At 43.7% G+C, this 19,382-nt stretch overlaps 1 protein-coding gene across 27 annotated transcripts in view; it reads right to left on the reverse strand.

Moving 5' to 3' along the window:
- MACF1 (microtubule actin crosslinking factor 1) overlaps positions 1-19,382 on the reverse strand; it is a 209,448-nt gene that overhangs the window by 40,436 nt on the left and 149,630 nt on the right. For all 27 annotated transcript variants that reach the window (XM_072136538.1, XM_072136545.1, XM_072136544.1 and 24 more), the window contains 2 exons: positions 17,647-18,142; positions 16,079-17,550 (listed from right to left, as the gene is read on the reverse strand). In XM_072136538.1, the coding sequence (XP_071992639.1) occupies positions 16,079-17,550; positions 17,647-18,142 (1,968 nt within the window). The remainder of the gene's footprint in view (positions 1-16,078; positions 17,551-17,646; positions 18,143-19,382) is intronic.

Here is a 19,382-nt window from a genome sequence, read left to right on the forward strand (position 1 = left end):
AATTTCCTTTTTGTACAGAGCAGAAAGACTATGAAGTAATAGGATTATATGAGACAGAGCAGACAAATCCAACTAGAGTGGTTAGCGTGCTATTGATTCATATCTAGGTTGCGGGGGAAAAGCAGATGCATGCACAATAAAGGGCGCATTGGTCTTCTACACATTTCTATACTGTTTCTTGCAGTAAGGAAAATAAACAAGTATGGCTGGAAAGCCTGATTTTCAGCCGTTTAATAAAAGGGAACGCAAATTATTCCACAGTGATGTGTTTTTACGGTAGATAAAATTGCTCATAAGAGAGAAGGCAGGCACAGTATTTTTCAGAATTTGCATACAGAGGGCTCAAGTTAGTCAGGTGATGGGTCATGTAACCCTATTCTCTGGTCTAATAAGCTAGACCAGCTGAACCCCTGAGTGACCACTATCAGGCAGCTATGTCAGGTTCAAAGGTCTATTCTGTCATCACTTTCTGAAAAGGGTGTGTGGCAAAGACAGGTAAAAGATGGAGCCACTGATGGATTTTCACGACAGTTTTCCCCTAGGCAAGGTCACTACAATTGATTCAAGTCCACAAAAGGAATCAAATGAAGCAAGTTGTGGGCCGAGCTCGCCATTAACCCAAAGCAATTCATGTGATATGACCATCATCCTATATTAAAAAAAAAAGTTTTAAAAAGGCTAATGATAGCTTGGGAAGTGGAAGCCCAAATGATCTGGAGTCAATCAGTACAGATCACTCCTGGAAACATAATTTCTTATCTACAAGTGGCCGGAAACTTAGTAGCAGATAAACCATTTAATAAATACATGGGTTCTAGTAGTTATGGGTAGCCAGGCTAGTTTTTTCTTTTCTCTAGAAGCTTGTGAAACAAAATTCCAAAGCAAAATATTCTCATATAGTAAACATAGTGTGTAAGGTGTCACTTAAACCAACAAATAAGAATGTACAAGTTGTGTGCAACTTATAAATGAGTCCTAACCTACAGACCAAAATCAGAGGGAACGTGTATCAATCTCTACTGATAATAAAAGGACTGCTTATAAACTAGGAGATGTTTCTCCAAACCACTGAAGCAGGCCAAACTAGTCCATCATATGCTGATACATCCAGCAAAACCCTTAAGAGAAAGCTTGGCTCATTTCCATTAATGGTAATTAGTAAGGAAAGTAGTGCATATTAAATAAGAATCTCAATAATAATGCTACTGCCCGAAGCAGTACTATTAACTATGCAGCTGCCATACTTCATAACATAACCAAGAGATACATGAGGAAAAATACCATGGACCTCATTTATAAAAATTTCACCTTGTTGCACATAGCAACTGATCACATTGCAATGACCTTTTCACACTAGAAGTACTGTGGTTGCTATAAGGAACAAGCTTTTCTGTAATTTTGATGAAACCTCATACAGAATAACTTAAAGGTGTTATCCGACATTATTTAAAAGTTTACAGGTGGGGATGGGGGCTAATAGACAGGAGATAGACAGGAGATGGGTGGGTGTGCCAGGCCCCTGGAAGTTTCCCGGAGTAGAGAAGCCATGTAAACAGGGACACAGCAGCAAAAGACGACTACGTGGGACACTGGGAGCGCCAAGGAAGGTAAGTATAGGATTATTTTTGTCACAGCCCCCAGCCCATGAGTAAAGTTTTTATTATTGTCAGACAACTCTTTAACCGTGTCAAATATACTGATATACCTAAACATGTTAACTTACTAGACACATGTTGGACACATTTCTTTTGCTGACACAAAACATCCAATGTCAGTTTCTGAAGATGGGTCTGAGGATCTTTTTGCTGGAAGCAAATGATAGTATACCTTATTTCTGTGCAACACACGCAGTAAAGCAGGGCAAAGATAAAAGTCATTAAAAGAAGAATCCCATGGATCGATATTGGATGGAATCCTACTGGTTGGAACAGGCACCAATAGCCAGGCTTTTTATTTACACATGCAAGAAACCCACAGATTGAAAAGGTAAAACTGCAGTTTCTGGCCTATGCGGTCATACATACAAGAGGAATGCCGGAGCATTGGAATGCATACACTTTGGATTTCTGGGTGAAAAATTCAAGCATATTGCAGTAACAGTAAGGTGGAGGAGATTCCACTGACTACAGAGGAAAATAGTAGCTTACATTCCGTGGTCTCTGCAACTGACCCATATCATATGAGGCCTCTGTGCATTACCATTACACAGACCTTGGCTTCTGACAGCAGAAATGTATTAGCAAATTCCAAAGTTTGAAAACAGCTGAAGCTACCACCGTGTGCAGATAACGGTTAGTGAAGAATGGGAAGAGGTTGGAAATACAAACAAACACTCTATTAATGGATATCCCATAGACAGCGCTGTACTATTCTGCTCCTAGAATTTTCTCAAGCAAAAGCAGCATTTTTCTGTACGTGATGTGCTGGAGCTCTCCGCCTACATCATGCTATGAAAAGCACTGTGCACTAGTGATCTATAATTAACCATTGGGTGAACAAACTGTATGCAAATCAGGAATGTAGTCATCGCCCAAGTTATATAATCATCAGGTCTCCTCTTTTCTTTATAAGGACATAGCATAATAGAACCCAAACAATGCAACTGCAATGGATACCCAGAAGAGTATATATGAAAGACTTAGTGCACTGTATTTGTTACCTCTGTGCTAGAAGACAAATCAGTGGGGTCAGCAACAAGTTGTCCTGTACGGATGATCTTGTCACAAGTGTCATGAGCAGACTGTACAATCTCACAAGCCACGTCTTCTTCATGGGATGTCAGACTGTTGTTTACAGACAAAGAAGTGCTGTCACTCAGATCTGACAAATGAACATGTGCATCCAGTCCTTTAAATCCAAGCTCAAATTCAGCGTTCTCCTGACTAGAGGCAGGCTCCAGAGGCTTGCATCCTTCCTCAGATTGCTGTGAAGACACAGTGTCCTTGCAGTAGTTTTCAGACGATTTTATTATACTTTTTGCACCTAAATTAGGTTCAGCACATGGGAAGTCTGGTAGAGTTTTTGATGAATTGCTATTTTCAACTCTGGCTTCGATGGAAGTGTCAATCTCACTGTAGGACACAGTGACCTCCTGCAGAACAGAAATGAAATTGCCTTCACTTGTTACAAGGCCATACTGTTCTTCAGGAATATTACCTGGAGAGGATGCAATCTGTGCATAGTCCAAGTCATGAGCACTAACAGAGCCAGTGAAGTCTTGATTTAAGCTGGACTCCTGGGAGAAAGAGGCTTCTAATCTATTAAGGCCACAAACAACCTGCTCATCTACAAGATTTTCAGATGACAAGGAATATACTTGAGCTTTACAGGTCTCAGTTTTGGGTACAACTGTGCTAGGAGATGACCTGTCCTGTGTGTCTGTCATCAGTAAAACTTCTACAGGCGGAACCATGGTAGTTTCTTCAACTATACTTGCCTTATTTTCTTCTGTACAGATGGTGGCAAGTTCAGATATGTTTACAACCGTCTCGATAGTTTGAGATGTCACACTAAGATTACTGACCTGGAGAGTCGTCGATTCGCTGAGTATTTTTGTAATGCTGCTGTCCACTACTGCCAACTCAAACAAGATGTTCTTTATCTGGCTTTCCTCAATTTTGCACCCAGAGTCATCTAGTAATTCCTGCAACTCGCTTGCAGATGTGGAACTCTGAAGGCTGTCATCTAGTAAGCTACTGCAACCATGTGTTGTAGAAACCGTCAAATCCCCGCCATCAGAAGCCTCATCACACGACTCTGCAGAAATAATATCTGTGCACTGAAATGAAGCATCACAAGTCCACGGCTCATCTGGTTGCTCTGAACTACCTAAACATGAATCTCTTTCCAGGTCACACACAGTGGAACAGGACTCTGTTTGGAGGACATGGGTAAGTGTGGGGGTCTCCTCTTCTCCTTCAAGAACAAGTTTGGAAGTGCTATGTGCAATTTTAATGTCTGGTTGCTCAGATGACTCTGGGACATTATTTCTATTCCGTGTTAAGCATTTAGTCCATTCATCCACTGCCAGACAATGAGGTTCTGTAAAGTCTACACAGGTATTGGTCTCACCAATATTAACATTAGCAAAAGCAGCCATTTCGTCTGAATTACCTAAATGACAAGTGTCCGGTTCTGAAGGCGTGCAGGTGCTTGTATTAACTTGTATCCAAGGGTCAGATGGCTGTTGTGTGCTTATGGCAGGTATCGATTCATCAGACACAAGGGAGATTTTGTCACTTTGACCTGTCAGGTCAGGGCATGGCATTTCAGTAATGGGCAAGTCTACATAGTTAGCCTTAGAGTAAGAGTGGTCTTGTAATATATCTAGCTGTGGACAGTTGATGGCCTCCTGTGCAGTTTTATTACTATTACCAAGGACCACGTGTGATGGGCTCTTACTATTCACTTCCTTCTCACTAGGCTCTGGGACTGACTCATCTTTTGATCCCGACAAACATTGCTGCTCCAACTCCAGGAACAACTGGTCAGAATCTGTGTCAGACTCTGAATCACTATAGATGCCCAACTTCTGGTACCTCCTCCTTGCAACTTTTCCTGCAGCTGAGAAGCAGATGGAGGAGTCCTCACTTGTTTCTGGCCAGTGGCTAGTCTCTGGTTTGACTGTCTCACCATGAATGGAAAAAAGAGTGTCTAGATTATTAATTGAAGTGGTTTTATCTGGTGACCCTTCATTTGATGATACAACCATTATTTCTTCTATTTTACGAAACAAAAGTTCACTGTCAAATATTGGCACAGAATGAGCACCACCTCCAGAGTCAATGTCATCCCACTGCTCTTCTGCTTCCATTAGTATTTTAAGTTCATCTTCCTCAAACTTCAGTTCTGACTGAGTCTTTTCCCTTAAATTTGGCACAATAAGAACACTGGAAGATTCATCTAACACCTCATCACTTAAGCATGGCGATAAGGGCAAGGTCTCAATAACACATTCCTCAAAAGCCATTTCAGCAGCCTTATGGTGACCATCACTTAGACTTCCCTTGATAAAGCTCTTAAGCGCCCTTGGCCACGTGGCACTAGGAAAGTTGTTCCCGGGATTGGAACGTGTGAGCAAACTTGTTGTATTTTCTTGTGCTAACAGAGGATCCTGCTCATACTCACTGTCATTGTAGTAATCAAAGCTCTGGACATGGTGACATTGGGAGTCCACATTGTGCTCCAAACTCTTATTCCCTGAAACCTCAGAAGTGAGAGCAGGAGTTCTCATCTGACTTGATGTGGAAGACATGGACTCCGTTTGCTCACAAGAAGAGTGCTTGGAGCGGTCAGGTAACAACTGGCTGAACTCTGTCTTATTGTGCAGGGAATGACTAGAGGTGCTCGCCTCCGATACCTCACTCAAGGAGGCCTCTATACGTTCTGAAAAGTCTGGGAAATTTGGTGGAATAAATGCTTTCCAGGATCTCCGATTGACATTTTCTTTGCGGTCAGCATTAGGTCGGCGACGAGGGGGCACAGGGGCAGACTTTAGAGTATCATTGCTTAATTTGAGGGCGTCAAATATCACACGTTCATCTAGCTTTTTTGTGTCCTGTGCTTTGGCATCAGAGGCATTAGATGTCCCCAGGGTACCATTACTTGATAAAGTAGCAATTTCTGCCCGGTCCATAGTACTCTTTGAGGGCTGACTGAGTTTACATCCCTGGTCAATCTGTTCATTAATCCTCATAGTATCATAGATGGACCTCTGAGGAACATAGCAATCCTCAATGTAACCGTCCTCCTCTTCCCCTTTTCCCAGACATGCTGGGTTTTGCCGCAGGCAATCCGGGCGGCTAAGTGGCTTTCCCATTTTTTGCAGCCAGTCTTTATCAAAGTATCTCCATGAAGAGGGCACATTCACAATGAAGCTTTGGCAATCCTATGCATGGCATTGTCCTGGAAATCACTGATGAGTACAGCTCAGGCAGAGCTCTGCAGACACCTGTGAGCAGGCCCCGGCTGTACACAGCTCGTCACATCACCCTCCATGTCCTCCCTGCTGCCGGCACATCACAGATGTCGGGGCTGTTATGATTTGAAATGGGAGCGGATATCCCTGGAAGTTCACACACAGGAAGTTCTCTCTAGCAGGGGCACAGTTTGCGGCTTCCTGTGAGGGGCACATCATGGCATTGTGTGCTGCCAGTCACACTCCCTTGCAGGAGTAGGGCTTTGTCTGTGCTGTCTCCCGGTGCTGTGTATCACGATGACCGGGCTCCCCCCTCTCAGGCGCTTGACAATAAGAGTAGAAAAAAAACTTCCCCGAACAAAGGGCTGCTGCTCGCTGTGCTCAGAGCCGTGCTTCACATGACGGATGGGATCCGCTCAGTGTGTCCCGGTGCCTGCACTCACTCCCGTCCCCGCCGTGCTCATCCCCCGGAGCCATACACCGAGCCGTGAGGAGAAAGTCTGCGGGAAACGGACTGACGAGAAGCAGCACCTCCCGGGCAGGGCGCCGCCTCCAGCACCGACTAGTACCGCCTCCGGGACTGGCACCGCCTCACATAACGGCACTAGAGTCTACGCCTGACGCTTCGCCCTCTCTCGGTGTGGGCACATTTCTCGGTGCCAGACGTCGGGCACACACCAGCAGCAGGTGTCCCTGGCGTCTGGCACCGGCTGCTGACAGCTCCCTTTGTGATGGCAGGGCGCTATGGGGCCGCGAAAGCCTCGTCTCATACAAGTTCCACAGGCAGCACAGACTTTCCAAACATGGAGCAACAGTAGTAGGAAGGGCGGGAGAGGGGAAAGACATGACACAGTCCAGGAGCTGGGCACGGTCCCCTCAACAGCCCGGTGCAAGGGAGAAGAATGCCTGGAATGCTGCAGGAGCCCACACACAAACACACCCAATGCCAGCATGTGGTACATAGCAGCACATCCAATGCCACACAGCAGCACATCCCATACCAGCATGTGGTACACAGCAGCACATCCCATACCAGCATGTGGTACACAGCAGCACATCCCATACCAGCATGTGGTACACAGCAGCACATCCCATACCAGCATGTGGTACACAGCAGCACATCCCATACCAGCATGTGGTACACAGCACCACATCCCATACCAGCATGTGGTACACAGCACCACATCCCATACCAGCATGTGGTACACAGCAGCACATCCCATACCAGCATGTGGTACACAGCAACACATCCCATACCAGCATGTGGTACACAGCAACACATCCCATACCAGCATGTGGTACACAGCAGCACATCCCATACCAGCATGTGGTACACAGCAGCACATCCCATACCAGCATGTGGTACACAGCAGCACATCCCATACCAGCATGTGGTACACAGCACCACATCCCATACCAGCATGTGGTACACAGCACCACATCCCATACCAGCATGTGGTACACAGCACCACATCCCATACCAGCATGTGGTACACAGCACCACATCCCATACCAGCATGTGGTACACAGCACCACATCCCATACCAGCATGTGGTACACAGCACCACATCCCATACCAGCATGTGGTACACAGCACCACATCCCATACCAGCATGTGGTACACAGCACCACATCCCATACCAGCATGTGGTACACAGCACCACATCCCATACCAGCATGTGGTACACAGCACCACATCCCATACCAGCATGTGGTACACAGCACCACATCCCATACCAGCATGTGGTACACAGCACCACATCCCATACCAGCATGTGGTACACAGCACCACATCCCATACCAGCATGTGGTACACAGCACCACATCCCATACCAGCATGTGGTACACAGCACCACATCCCATACCAGCATGTGGTACACAGCACCACATCCCATACCAGCATGTGGTACACAGCACCACATCCCATACCAGCATGTGGTACACAGCACCACATCCCATACCAGCATGTGGTACACAGCACCACATCCCATACCAGCATGTGGTACACAGCACCACATCCCATACCAGCATGTGGTACACAGCACCACATCCCATACCAGCATGTGGTACACAGCACCACATCCCCTGCCATACAGCACCACATCCCCTGCCATACAGCACCACATCCCCTGCCATACAGCACCACATCCCCTGCCATGCAGCACCACATCCCCTGCCATACAGCACCACATCCCCTGCCATGCAGCACCACATCCCCTGCCATGCAGCACCACATCCCCTGCCATGCAGCACCACATCCCCTGCCATGCAGCACCACATCCCCTGCCATGCAGCACCACATCCCCTGCCATGCAGCACCACATCCCCTGCCATGCAGCACCACATCCCCTGCCATGCAGCACCACATCCCCTGCCATACTGGAGTACATCCAATGTGTTAAATAGTAGCACATCCCATGGCACACGCACCTAATGCCAGCACAGGGTGGAAGGGGACTGGGGAGGAAGAGGAACAGATTGAGGCCTCTATAACTACAGAATTTCCAAACAAGTATAACCCATACCTAACAAGCATATACCCCAGCCCCATTAAAGGGTTATACATAGCACACGAGTAGCAATTGGGTAAGACCAAACATTTGCCATTACCTCACACAGACATTGTAGCTAGTCATAATTCACTATACAGAACGCTGCTGGTTCTACATGTGGTATCTCAACGTAATATATTACAAATAGGTCTGTATCTCCTCTCTTCATATATCCCATCATGCAAGAGTCTTGATATACCACCCAGATGCCAGTACAGAGATACACCCCATTCAATTACAATTAAGTCAGGATAATGTACAGAAATGATTTCCATTCCAATAGTAAAATACTAAATCATAATGTTGCTGTTAACAGTTTGGGCTATTGCACTCTTCTTCCTTGGATAATAGTGCTATCCCCCAAAGGTACAGGGGACTGCAGTACATGACCACCTCATACTAGTGAATAGGATACCCATAGCAGCAGGAAGGGTACTTCATTCTCTGTAGTGGAGGGGCACCAAGAGAACAACCCCCTATCACTTCCTTAGAGACTGACTCCAGCAGATATCTGGACTCTCAGACACTGATGGCTTATACCAAGAATAGGCCATCAGTATCCAATCTTTAGGGGACTTTCAGCTCTGTCCATTGTATCTATGCCTAGTGCAGATGAACAGTGCGGGGTCACTTGATCCCCACAAAACAGATATTGATGACCTTTTCTGAGAATCAGTCATTCATAATAAAAATGATCTATGGTTGAAAAAAAAGCTATGTGTGCACAACCATAAACGAGGCCGCTAATTGCCGCTAGCTCCCGGCCCTCATACAGGTCTATTGTGCACGCTGCGGTGAGCACACCATTGCACCATGACAAAGCTTAGTGGCAGCAAGTGTATGCCAACGAGCTCCTATGGAGATGGAAGGGGTAAATAGCAGCGCTCACCCCTCCTTTCTCCACCTGACCAAAACTGCTTCCAACATTTTGCTGTTTGCGGCCTGTTTTTGCACATGATTGTGTTCATGTAAATTTTTTTTGAAACTGGACAGTGGATAATGTCCCTTTTGCAAAAAAAAATATTCTTCAAAATGTAATACATTTAAAATTTTAGGGCTAAGCAGAATTAACTTGTGTGTATTGGCAGTAATACAACAATATTTGAATATTAAGTGGTAAGTTAAGTATCTATAACTGATGGTCATACAAAAAAAGAAAGGATACAGAAACATTGCAAGCAAAAACTACCAAACATAACAGAGCAGCAGCTATGCAAAAAGGGAGGGAGCTCTGTGTTGCTGTGGACATGGCACTGAATCATAATTTGTCAGTGCATGAATTCCTTGGATAACTGGACTCTTCTGGCTATACTCTGCCATTCATACCCTTGCAGCACATGGCAGGTTATAAACAGCTTCACTTCAGCTGCCTTACAGACTGACAGCTGTGCGGATCTGGGTGTGTCGGGAATCCAGACAAGGATCCAGAAGCATGAACACACACCCAATACACCGCAAGCTTCCTGGCACAACAAACTCAAGAATATTCAGATCCTCCAATGGTCAGTGTTAGTACAATAGTAGAGCCAAAAGTTCTGCATATAACAATGGCTATGTAGTCCGATCCAGTTTGGGTGGAGTCAAAAGAAATGTTTCAACTTCAAAATAAAATGTTACCATTTTGAATATTAAAGGGACACTCCAACCAAAACCTAAGTGTTCCATGCGCTCCATTATTATTCTATGAGTCATCCTTGCTGTTTCCATCTCAGTTAATCAAATTGGGATAGTTGCTTAGCAGCAGCGTGACTGCCTCCAGTGACACACTATCTATATATCACCCATTAGAGCTTCATATACAATGGACTGTACCACACTGACTTCTCTCTAAGGTTGTGTTCCCACGTTCAGTTTTTCAGATGCAATTTTTGAATCCAAAAGCAGTTGCAGATCATACATATAATCCAAAACTGCATTTGAAAAAAACATTTGAACCCACCCTCAAGAGGGGAAAGAAACTCCTATCACATTTACTAAAAATAACTAGACAGACTCCAGACACAGTTATAACGCATGATCTCACAGCTAAGCCTACCTGACTGTATACTTATAGCATAGAAAATGGAGAGGAGTATCACAGTTTGGTCTTTGATTCTGTGACGTTATCGCATGGGTTTTAAAACGCATCACAACAGCTGATACGAGGAGATTTGCCTTATTACATTACTGTCAACCTTATGTTTACTTAACACGTGGGAACAGGTTCATTAACACATGCATTTTGTAAACACAATGTTGACAGCAAAGTAATTAGTCAAAACTCCTTTTCTCAGATGTTGTGATGCATATGCATTAATGCCACGTGTAATGCACCCTCAGGTATCACAGGAGGGATGGCCAAACAGCAGAGCAATATGAATAAAAGAAGTCTGATATACATTTAGAAACAGAAAGTTGTGTTACTGCAAGTGATCTTTATTAGTAATAGTAAATATGACAGTCCCTGGTCATGTGATGTCACACAGGCACACAGCTCTGATATCTCTCTGTGATACAAAGGAGCTGTGCACCTGTGTGACATCACATGACCAGGGACCAGTTTATATCCTTGGGAAGTAAACACAGAAGGCTCCTGTTAAATGACAGCAAAAATCTAGAAATCTGTGAGAAATTGATACAGAAAGTATATTGGAAAATAGTGTTTCAGTAAAAAATATAAATTATTTACTGTGGACAAATCCTTTAATCATAGCACATTTACCATTTTATTAAAACATTATTTATGAAAGGTTTTGTGTGTGGAAAAATCAATTCAGCTCACCAACCAAAAAATTGTACGCTGGTGCACCTAGTGCAGCATGTTATACATTTTGCTGTGAGTAGCTGTGGGGCTAGGAAGCTATGTAGGTAATGGGGAGGATGTTATACTGAGGGGCTGCAGGGAAAGCCAAGATATTCTGAGGGATGACTAGGTGGGGGGATGTTTTATAAATAGGATAAAGGACTGATGGGGAGTGGTACTAACTATAAGGTGTTAAGAGCTGAGGGATGTGTTTCAGGGGTAAAAGAAAGGGATGGTAAGCTGATTTATTAAATGGTGGATCAGGAGCTGAGGGAAGGGGGGTCATTTTAGGGGTTGAGAGTTAACGGGGGTTGTGTGAATTTGGCAGAGCTGTCTGTGTGTGCATGTAGCAGAGCTATAGCAGGATTATGTTTGTCTACCAGGGAGCTTTCAATAGGTGTCTAGTATATTTTTCCTTTTTTAGATGGCCAAATCTGGGGTGGGTGAAAAGTTGACCTAGATACAAAGGTTTGTGCACCAACCTGGTTGGGCTTTGCAGATTTCTTTACCTTCCTTTTGTACTATAGCAATATCTAAAAAATTTAATAAAAGTGAAACAGGATCATCATCAATAAATTAAATAAAACACTCATTTTACTCTATTTTCCTGATAACAAAAGAATTTCCAACACACAATTGGTGTGTTTAGACCAGATTTTTTAAAATTACTTCTGTATCAGATCTTAGGAACCTGGTAACGGCTTCCCCAGTTTAATCTAGCTGGCAGCCTTTAGGCATAGACCGGCCATGGCAGGCAACATCTCAGCTAGAAAATAAAACTAGAAAGCAATATTGGATTTCCCAAAACAAGCTCTGGTGCAGAGGTGGTAGGAAAAGTGACCTTTCCCAGAATGAAAAGGGGTCCCACCAGGATAAAAAGATGGGGGATAACTGTGTTCACAAACAGGGCCGGCTCCAGGTTTTAGTAGGTCCCTGAGTGACAGAGCCTCAGTGGGCTCCTTTGCAGTGAACTCAAGTGGGGGCATTAAAAATTCAGAAACTAAAACATAATAAAACAAACAAATATTCGTAAGGTATTCATACCAAACAGCCCCCTCATGGTTATTTTATATAAAGGCCCCCTCACCCCCTATGGATTCAATAGATACAGCCCCAACACCCCCATGGATTCATGGATTCCTTATGTACAGCCTTATGTGCCCCCCCCCCCCCCCAGGAGCCCTGATAACCATAGTCTAGGATTTACTGAAAAATGAGAACAATACTGAGATGGTGTATGAGCATCTCATCGTTTGAATCCTGAGGGAACTGTATTAGATCATCCAGCCTAGATTTACTGACCACGTGCAGCCAGGGAGAGCTGGGGTAGAATTCAATCCCATTCACAAAGTGAACAACTTCCTCTGTGTCTGTGAGAAACTAGAGCCGCACCAAGAGCACATCATCAGTGAGCGGCCTGTGTATCTAGGAGACTCACTGGCATGGGATGAATCAGCAGGCAGTGTTCTCCCAAAATAAAGAGCTTGGAGTACACCCACACACTTGGAGATTATTGCCTTAAAATGTCCTACTTCTGACCTTGAGGAAGAGCATTTGCACGGTAAATAAGATGTACATCTGAATAGGTTTCATAGTATTGAAGCCATCTGGATTTATGTGTTACATTTGGAAAGGTGTCATGTCACTGCCTAGATAGCTAGGCTCTGCCACTGCCAAGTCTTCAGCCACCCATGACATCAACAACTTGCATCTCTAGCCTTATAGTTAGTGTACATACTTTCTTGGGAGCATTTTGCAGGAATATAAGTAGCACAGAGAAAAACTTCACCTCAAATGAAAAAAACACAGTGTTTATTCTTGATTTCTCAATACTCCTTTCAACAATGAACCGTTTTGTTCTTCTAAGCTCTTGCATGTGATCTGTAACCAGCACCCAGTTTAAACTGGGGAACCCATTACCAGGTTTCCAAGATCTGATACGGAAGTAATTTTAAAAAAATCTGGTCTAAACACTGAGTAGTGGAAGGATAATAAATGGGTCATTATTAGTGTGTGTTGGAAATTCTTCTGTTATCAGGAAAATAGAGTAAATTGAGTGTTTTATTTAATTTATTGATGATGATCCTGTTTCACTTTTATTTAATTTTTTACAGATGTCATGTGTGGCTCCCCCTATAAGCCAGGGACAGAAGGGTCGTATTGCTCAGAATGTGGATTCACTTTGTGCTGCAGGTTTTTATCAACATAGATCCCATCCTGTAGGTGTAGATTACAGTAGGTAAGCCTCCACTGGCTTTCCCCAATGTATGACTAAATTTGGGTACTGTGTCTCATAAATCTCATGTAAACGCATATTGTAGGTTTAAAAAAAAAAAAAAAAAAGATAGGTAAGCTTCAACACTACAAAATTCCTGAACAGTAACACTATTTAGCCCTGACAGGTACAGCACTGTACGATCAGTTACAGATAATTGTGTGACATTCACATTATCCAGTCTTCTGCTAACATTCAGTAGTAAGCAGCTAGTCACTCTCCATGTTGTCCATCCCTTACTTAGACTAGTGGCTACTTTCCAGAAAGAGGTTTGGGAACACAAGTGAGATATATGACATATATAACAGCCTGTCATGGGACAGTACAACTTCCTATTAATGATTGAGAGGTCACAACTTCCTGGCACCATGTAAACATATATATCCATGGAGATTGACCTAAACATCTATTGGTCTTTTGGCCTCCTCTCTGGCAGAACTTGACTTGTATGCTGTTGATGTAAAACCACATTCTCTTCCTGCCATTGTTTCCACTTCCCATGAGCTCAGATGTTTCCCTTTTAATATCCACACTCAGGCACTAAACTGTTAACGGTGTGGCAGAGTTAGATGAAAATTTACTGGAAATGCATTGGGTCACAATTGTAATTCTAGCCAGCCAGTTTACCAAATGTGCATGAAAACAGGATTAAAATCTACAAAGGTTACCTGCTCCATTAGTGGTTTTCCCATGACGCAGCAGAGCAAAGGATTTCCCTTTCTTTATAGTAGATTGATAAAATAACAAATACGTTCTCTGTGCCCCTATATACAAGTCTGTCTAAAAATTACAGTCTGACACATCACCACAACTAATTACAAAAAACACAGACCTCCAGTGAACTTCTTTTGCTTCAATCATCACATGACCATGACAGAACCCTCTCTGCTGGCTAGGGGTGCACATTGATTATTATCTCCATCTATAGTCCTGATACTATTAGCATACTATCAGGAAGGTTGAGGCAAATTAGTATTAGTGACAGGAGTCTCTGTCTCCTATTAATGTAGAGTACAGACTCTTATAATGAAGATACTTAAGGGATAAGACAAAGATATCCACAGGAAAGGAAATCTACAATCAAAATCAAGCATGATAAACCAGGAACACCTGCTCCTAGATCCAGTGACTGTGGTAATCTTCTTATATTTGTTATCCGTGGTATCCTTCCTTCTGAAATAAAGGCGGAAGTAACACTGGGTACATCACCAAAGCCCATTCCTGCTGCAACTTTACAGGCTTTTACACTGTCTACCCCTTCTCTCTGCTCTCGCTTCCCCCTCCCTCTGCCTGATGTGTAATCTTACACATTAGGAAGGAGAAACGTGCTCCTTAACAGAGTATCGGCCTGAGAAGCTGTAGCACGGAGAGGCTCAGCAAACACCCCCAATAGCCCCTTAGGCTTATTAGCATATTTTTAAAGTTTTAGAAGAAAGGAGGCCATGGATATCAAATGTACGAAAATAACCATTGTGCCTGGATCTATTAAGTGTCCCTGGTTCATCATGATGGATTTTGATGGTAGATTTAGTTTAAGTAAACAACCAGCTATCAATGATATTCCAACACAGAGGTTTGCCATAGCTGTCTATCAGTAATGAATTGTAGCAATGTCACTTTCCTGCATCAAGATGTTCTTCGCAGGAGTGCACCAAGAGACTGTGAGCACAGGGAATCTTTGGGCAAGGTTGTGTTTTTTAACAAAGCTGGCTGGTGGGTTACTCAAGGAACACCGATTTCGTCAAAAGGCACCCCTGCTCCATCTTGTGCAGAGAGCTAAGAACATGGAGAGTGCTCAAATCAGATAATAGTTTATATGCAACAGAAGTTAGGGCAGCATTGAGTCAGAAGTGTGTCTGGCAGCACATTTGATATATCCTCGAACGGCACACATCTTCAGAAAATAAGTTTATAAAATTATGCATATAAGTTGGAGGCACTCAAGCCTAGTTGGAGGCACCTGAGCACCTCATGTCTCCAACAACTGTTAATTTACGTACGTCCCCACTCTGCATACTGCCAATCGACAGCGTAGGCAGCCATGCAAGCTGTGATACACAATATTTTTAATAAAATTCTTCTGGCACTACATCCCAGAAAACATCACAGTGTTTCTGCATGTACAGTACATTCCCTATAGCCACCTATCAGAGCTAGTCACAACCCTGAATGTGTATATGCATGGATTAATGAGTCCTTTACTTCTAGCAAACAATAGAAAGTCCTAAAGAGATTATGAAATGTAAAAGCAAAAGAACACGTAAGAATAACGTATAGCATTCCATCAAACTCAGAATAAAGATGATCACAATACAGGTTAAAAGTAGACACTGCTCAGATCAATTTAGTCATCAGTGTAATGTGGTCTGTCCTGAATGGGGGCTTATTGATTTTACAGTACTATAGATCTCTATGATGTCAAAGTTCAGGCCAGAAGATAGGCCAGAAGATTAAAGGTTGGGATGGAATTTGTGCTGTATTAACAGGCCATCTGATATAAAGGACACCTGATATAAAAAGTAAACATTTCAGGCAAAATATGCAATCTGTACCTTAAAATCCTGCAGCTGCTGTTTAATAACTTCTACTTCGGTACCAACAACCTCCTGCAATGCACTGCTGCCCTCTGCGGTCGATATCTGGTGTTTCAACTCTTTCAGTTTCACGTTGAAGTCCGCAATTCTTCCCAATGTAGCTTCCAATTGTTCCTGTCGATTTTTGCCCCTTTCAGTCAGTTTCATACACTGCTTATTCAGTGTGCCAAGTTCTCGCATTAATGCAATGAGGTCTGGTCCTCCTTCATTCTCCAGCATCACTCTGCATTTCTTTTCTGAGAAATCTACATCAGATTTTAAGCTTTGCACAGTTTCTAAAAACTTCTGCATAACTTCAGTTTGTGATCGGAGGCTGTCTACATCCCGTCCCACTGGGCCCATGTTATCAAGTTCGTCATCTAGATCAGTCAGACTTGAGAATATTTCCCTAACGTGAGCATGAAATTGACCAATTCCTTGGAGTTTTTGTTCCATATTCAAACAGCACTCATTTACCTCTTGCTTGACTGTATCAAAGTCATTCTGTACATCTTCTGCCTGACGTAGGAGACTAGAGACATCAGAGCCTTTTGGGGCATCCTCAGTCAAACCTTGAATAAGATTTTTCAAGTACTGAACCTGTGTGTCCAAGTTCTGGAGCATTTCCTGCTGGGACTTCATGTTTTCTAGGTTCTTATTGCTGCAAGCTTGAGAACCAAGTGCTGCATAAATCTCCAAGTGATGTTTGGCTCCTTCCAGCTTCTTGTCAATGTTTTTAAAGCTATCATTTAACTCTTTGAACCTCAGAGACATCTCTTCAATAGACCCAGCTTTGTCATGGAGTTGTTCTGTGACACTGTCCATCCTCTGGTTTAACTGGGCTTTCTCTTCTAAAATTTCTTGTTCGTCGGCTTCAGCAGCTTCAGTTAGGAGATCTGCTGTGCTGTTCACCATCTCAAGTAGAGAACGTTTCTTGTCTATTTCACTTTGAAGAACCTTTGCTCTGAGAAGCTGGGCGTCAAGCTGCATGGGGTTAAGTGTGACCTGCATTTCATTGAGTTGATTCTCACAATCTTCTAAACAAGGTACAAGATCTTCAACATGTCTTTTGTACTTTTGGGCTTTATTAGAACAATCTTTAAGTTTGCCGAGTCTTTCTGAGGTCCTCTTTCCAAGCTCCTCCCAGTTAGATTTTAGACTTGCTAGCTGATTTTGAAGAGCAGTTTTTTCTTCGCCAGGCTGAGAGGATAGAAGCAAAGACTCACCCTCAGCAACAATCATTTCATAAGATCCACTATTCTGGTTCAGTGTTTTCTGAAATTCCTCTTGCTCCTGAAGAAGCGATTGTAACTTATCCAGTTTGCATGATATTGGTTTGCTCTTGGATTGCTGCATCTGTTTTTCCTCCAACCAGTTTCTCAACTCATCAAACATCTGCTGGAACTGCTGAGAACTGGCAAGTGCTGTTTGCAGTCGATTTACACGATCCGCTGAAAAAGAAAGAAAGTTATTACAAGTTATTACAAAAACTGAAACAAAAAAGAAAAGGGCTAATGTGGAGACAATATCTGGCAAACAAAATTTACCTGCCAAATCTTCCATTCCTTTAAGAGGAAGGGCCACAGTGTCAAGTCGCTTTTGGAGTTCATCTTTGAGGTATGGCTCTGCCACAAGTGCAGAAAGCTCACTGCATAAAACTTGAGCTGAAGCAACTTCCTGAGCAAGGTCTTCTAGTTCAGAGCGAATTCCACTAGTTTCTTGCAGCTGATGCTTTACAGCATCAGGCTGGGTGCTAACTGCTGGTTGTGCACCAAGCTTCTTGGCCGTCTCTTTTATCTTGTCTGTAAGTCCTTGTAGGACCTCCTGATACTGGGTACTCTTCACAGCAGCTTGGTCAATATGGTCAGCTCTGGAATTCAGACGGTTGGTTAACTCTGTCCACTTTTGGCTGATTTCATGGAAATCATCCTCAACCTGGCTGGTGGATGGAGATTCATCTCCAGGTCCTGTCAGGATACCATATGCTGCATGCTTTAGCTCTTCATACTGTGCTTTCCGAGCTTCAAATTCCTTTAACATAAACTGGAACAAAAATAACACAGCAGTGTTTCTATAAAGTGACAGATGAGAATACACAAAGTCAAGACACAACAAAGCACAATACAGAAACTGGAAGCCAGGATTCACAAGACTATAGCAACTTTTTCCTATTAATCCAACCAATCTAATCCAAACAAGATTTACAACATGCTTTAATATCCTTATAAGTAGATTGATGATTTACTATATTTAGCGTATTTTCCGGACTACAAGTTACACTTTAGCAAGACAAAATATTAGTGCCTGCGTCTTATAGTCCAAAGGTCAAGAGGATTCAGCACTGCCAGACCCCCTCATCAATGTACTGAAGAAGAAGCACTGACAAAGCATTTCACCCCCATCTCAGAGAGAAGAGCCTCTGCACTGCTCTCCCTCTCCCTGACCATGCCAACATAAGTATTACTGCAGCTCCTAAAGTGATGACAAATCCTTTCAGAGAAATCAAAAATATCTATCAACACATTTACACTTAAACCTCCCATGAGAAATCTACCATCAGAAGTAGATTTCATGGTAGATTCCTCCTGCCGGCCTCTGCCCTAATCTTCATTTTACTACTCCTTGACCAGTGGTCACGAACCTATGGCACGCGTGCCACGGAGGGCACGCGCACCATCTACCCTGCCTTCTCTATGTTAATCAATGGAGCTTCGGCCCCCAAGATAAGCTCCAGAGATCTCTCTCACTGTAGGCTGCTCTGTGCTCACTAGTGCTGCCTTGCACTCTCTCACTCCCTCCCCCTCCTCCCCTGCAGCCTGGGAAGACAAACACTGGACTATGAGGCAGAACGGACCGAGCATGCAGCACAGATGAGTACAGGAGGAGGGAGGAGGCAGGAGCTACTCTGTGTGTATGTCACAGGCAGCAGTCAGGCAGCTTTGGGACACTAAACAACTATAGGTGCTTATTGTTTAGTGTCCCAAACTGCCCTGTATGACATGTATCCATGGCCACATATATACTGCCCTTGGCCCACATCTCTTGTCTCTGTGCTATGCTGCCAGTGACCCTGGGGTGCACTGCACTGCCCTCACTGACAGTAGGGCACAGGTGCCCGGAGCTCTGGACCAGGGGCAATATATATATATGGCCACAGACGGCTGTCATATGGGGTCATTTGCTTGAAACTTCACCTGCCTGGTTCCATGTAACTTTGTAATTCAGTGCTCCCACCCTCCTTTGTGGGGGTGGTGTCCCTCACTGTACGGGGGTGCTGTCCCTC

Source organism: Engystomops pustulosus, chromosome 2, assembly GCF_040894005.1.
Source record: "Engystomops pustulosus chromosome 2, aEngPut4.maternal, whole genome shotgun sequence".
NCBI lineage: Eukaryota > Metazoa > Chordata > Amphibia > Anura > Leptodactylidae > Engystomops > Engystomops pustulosus.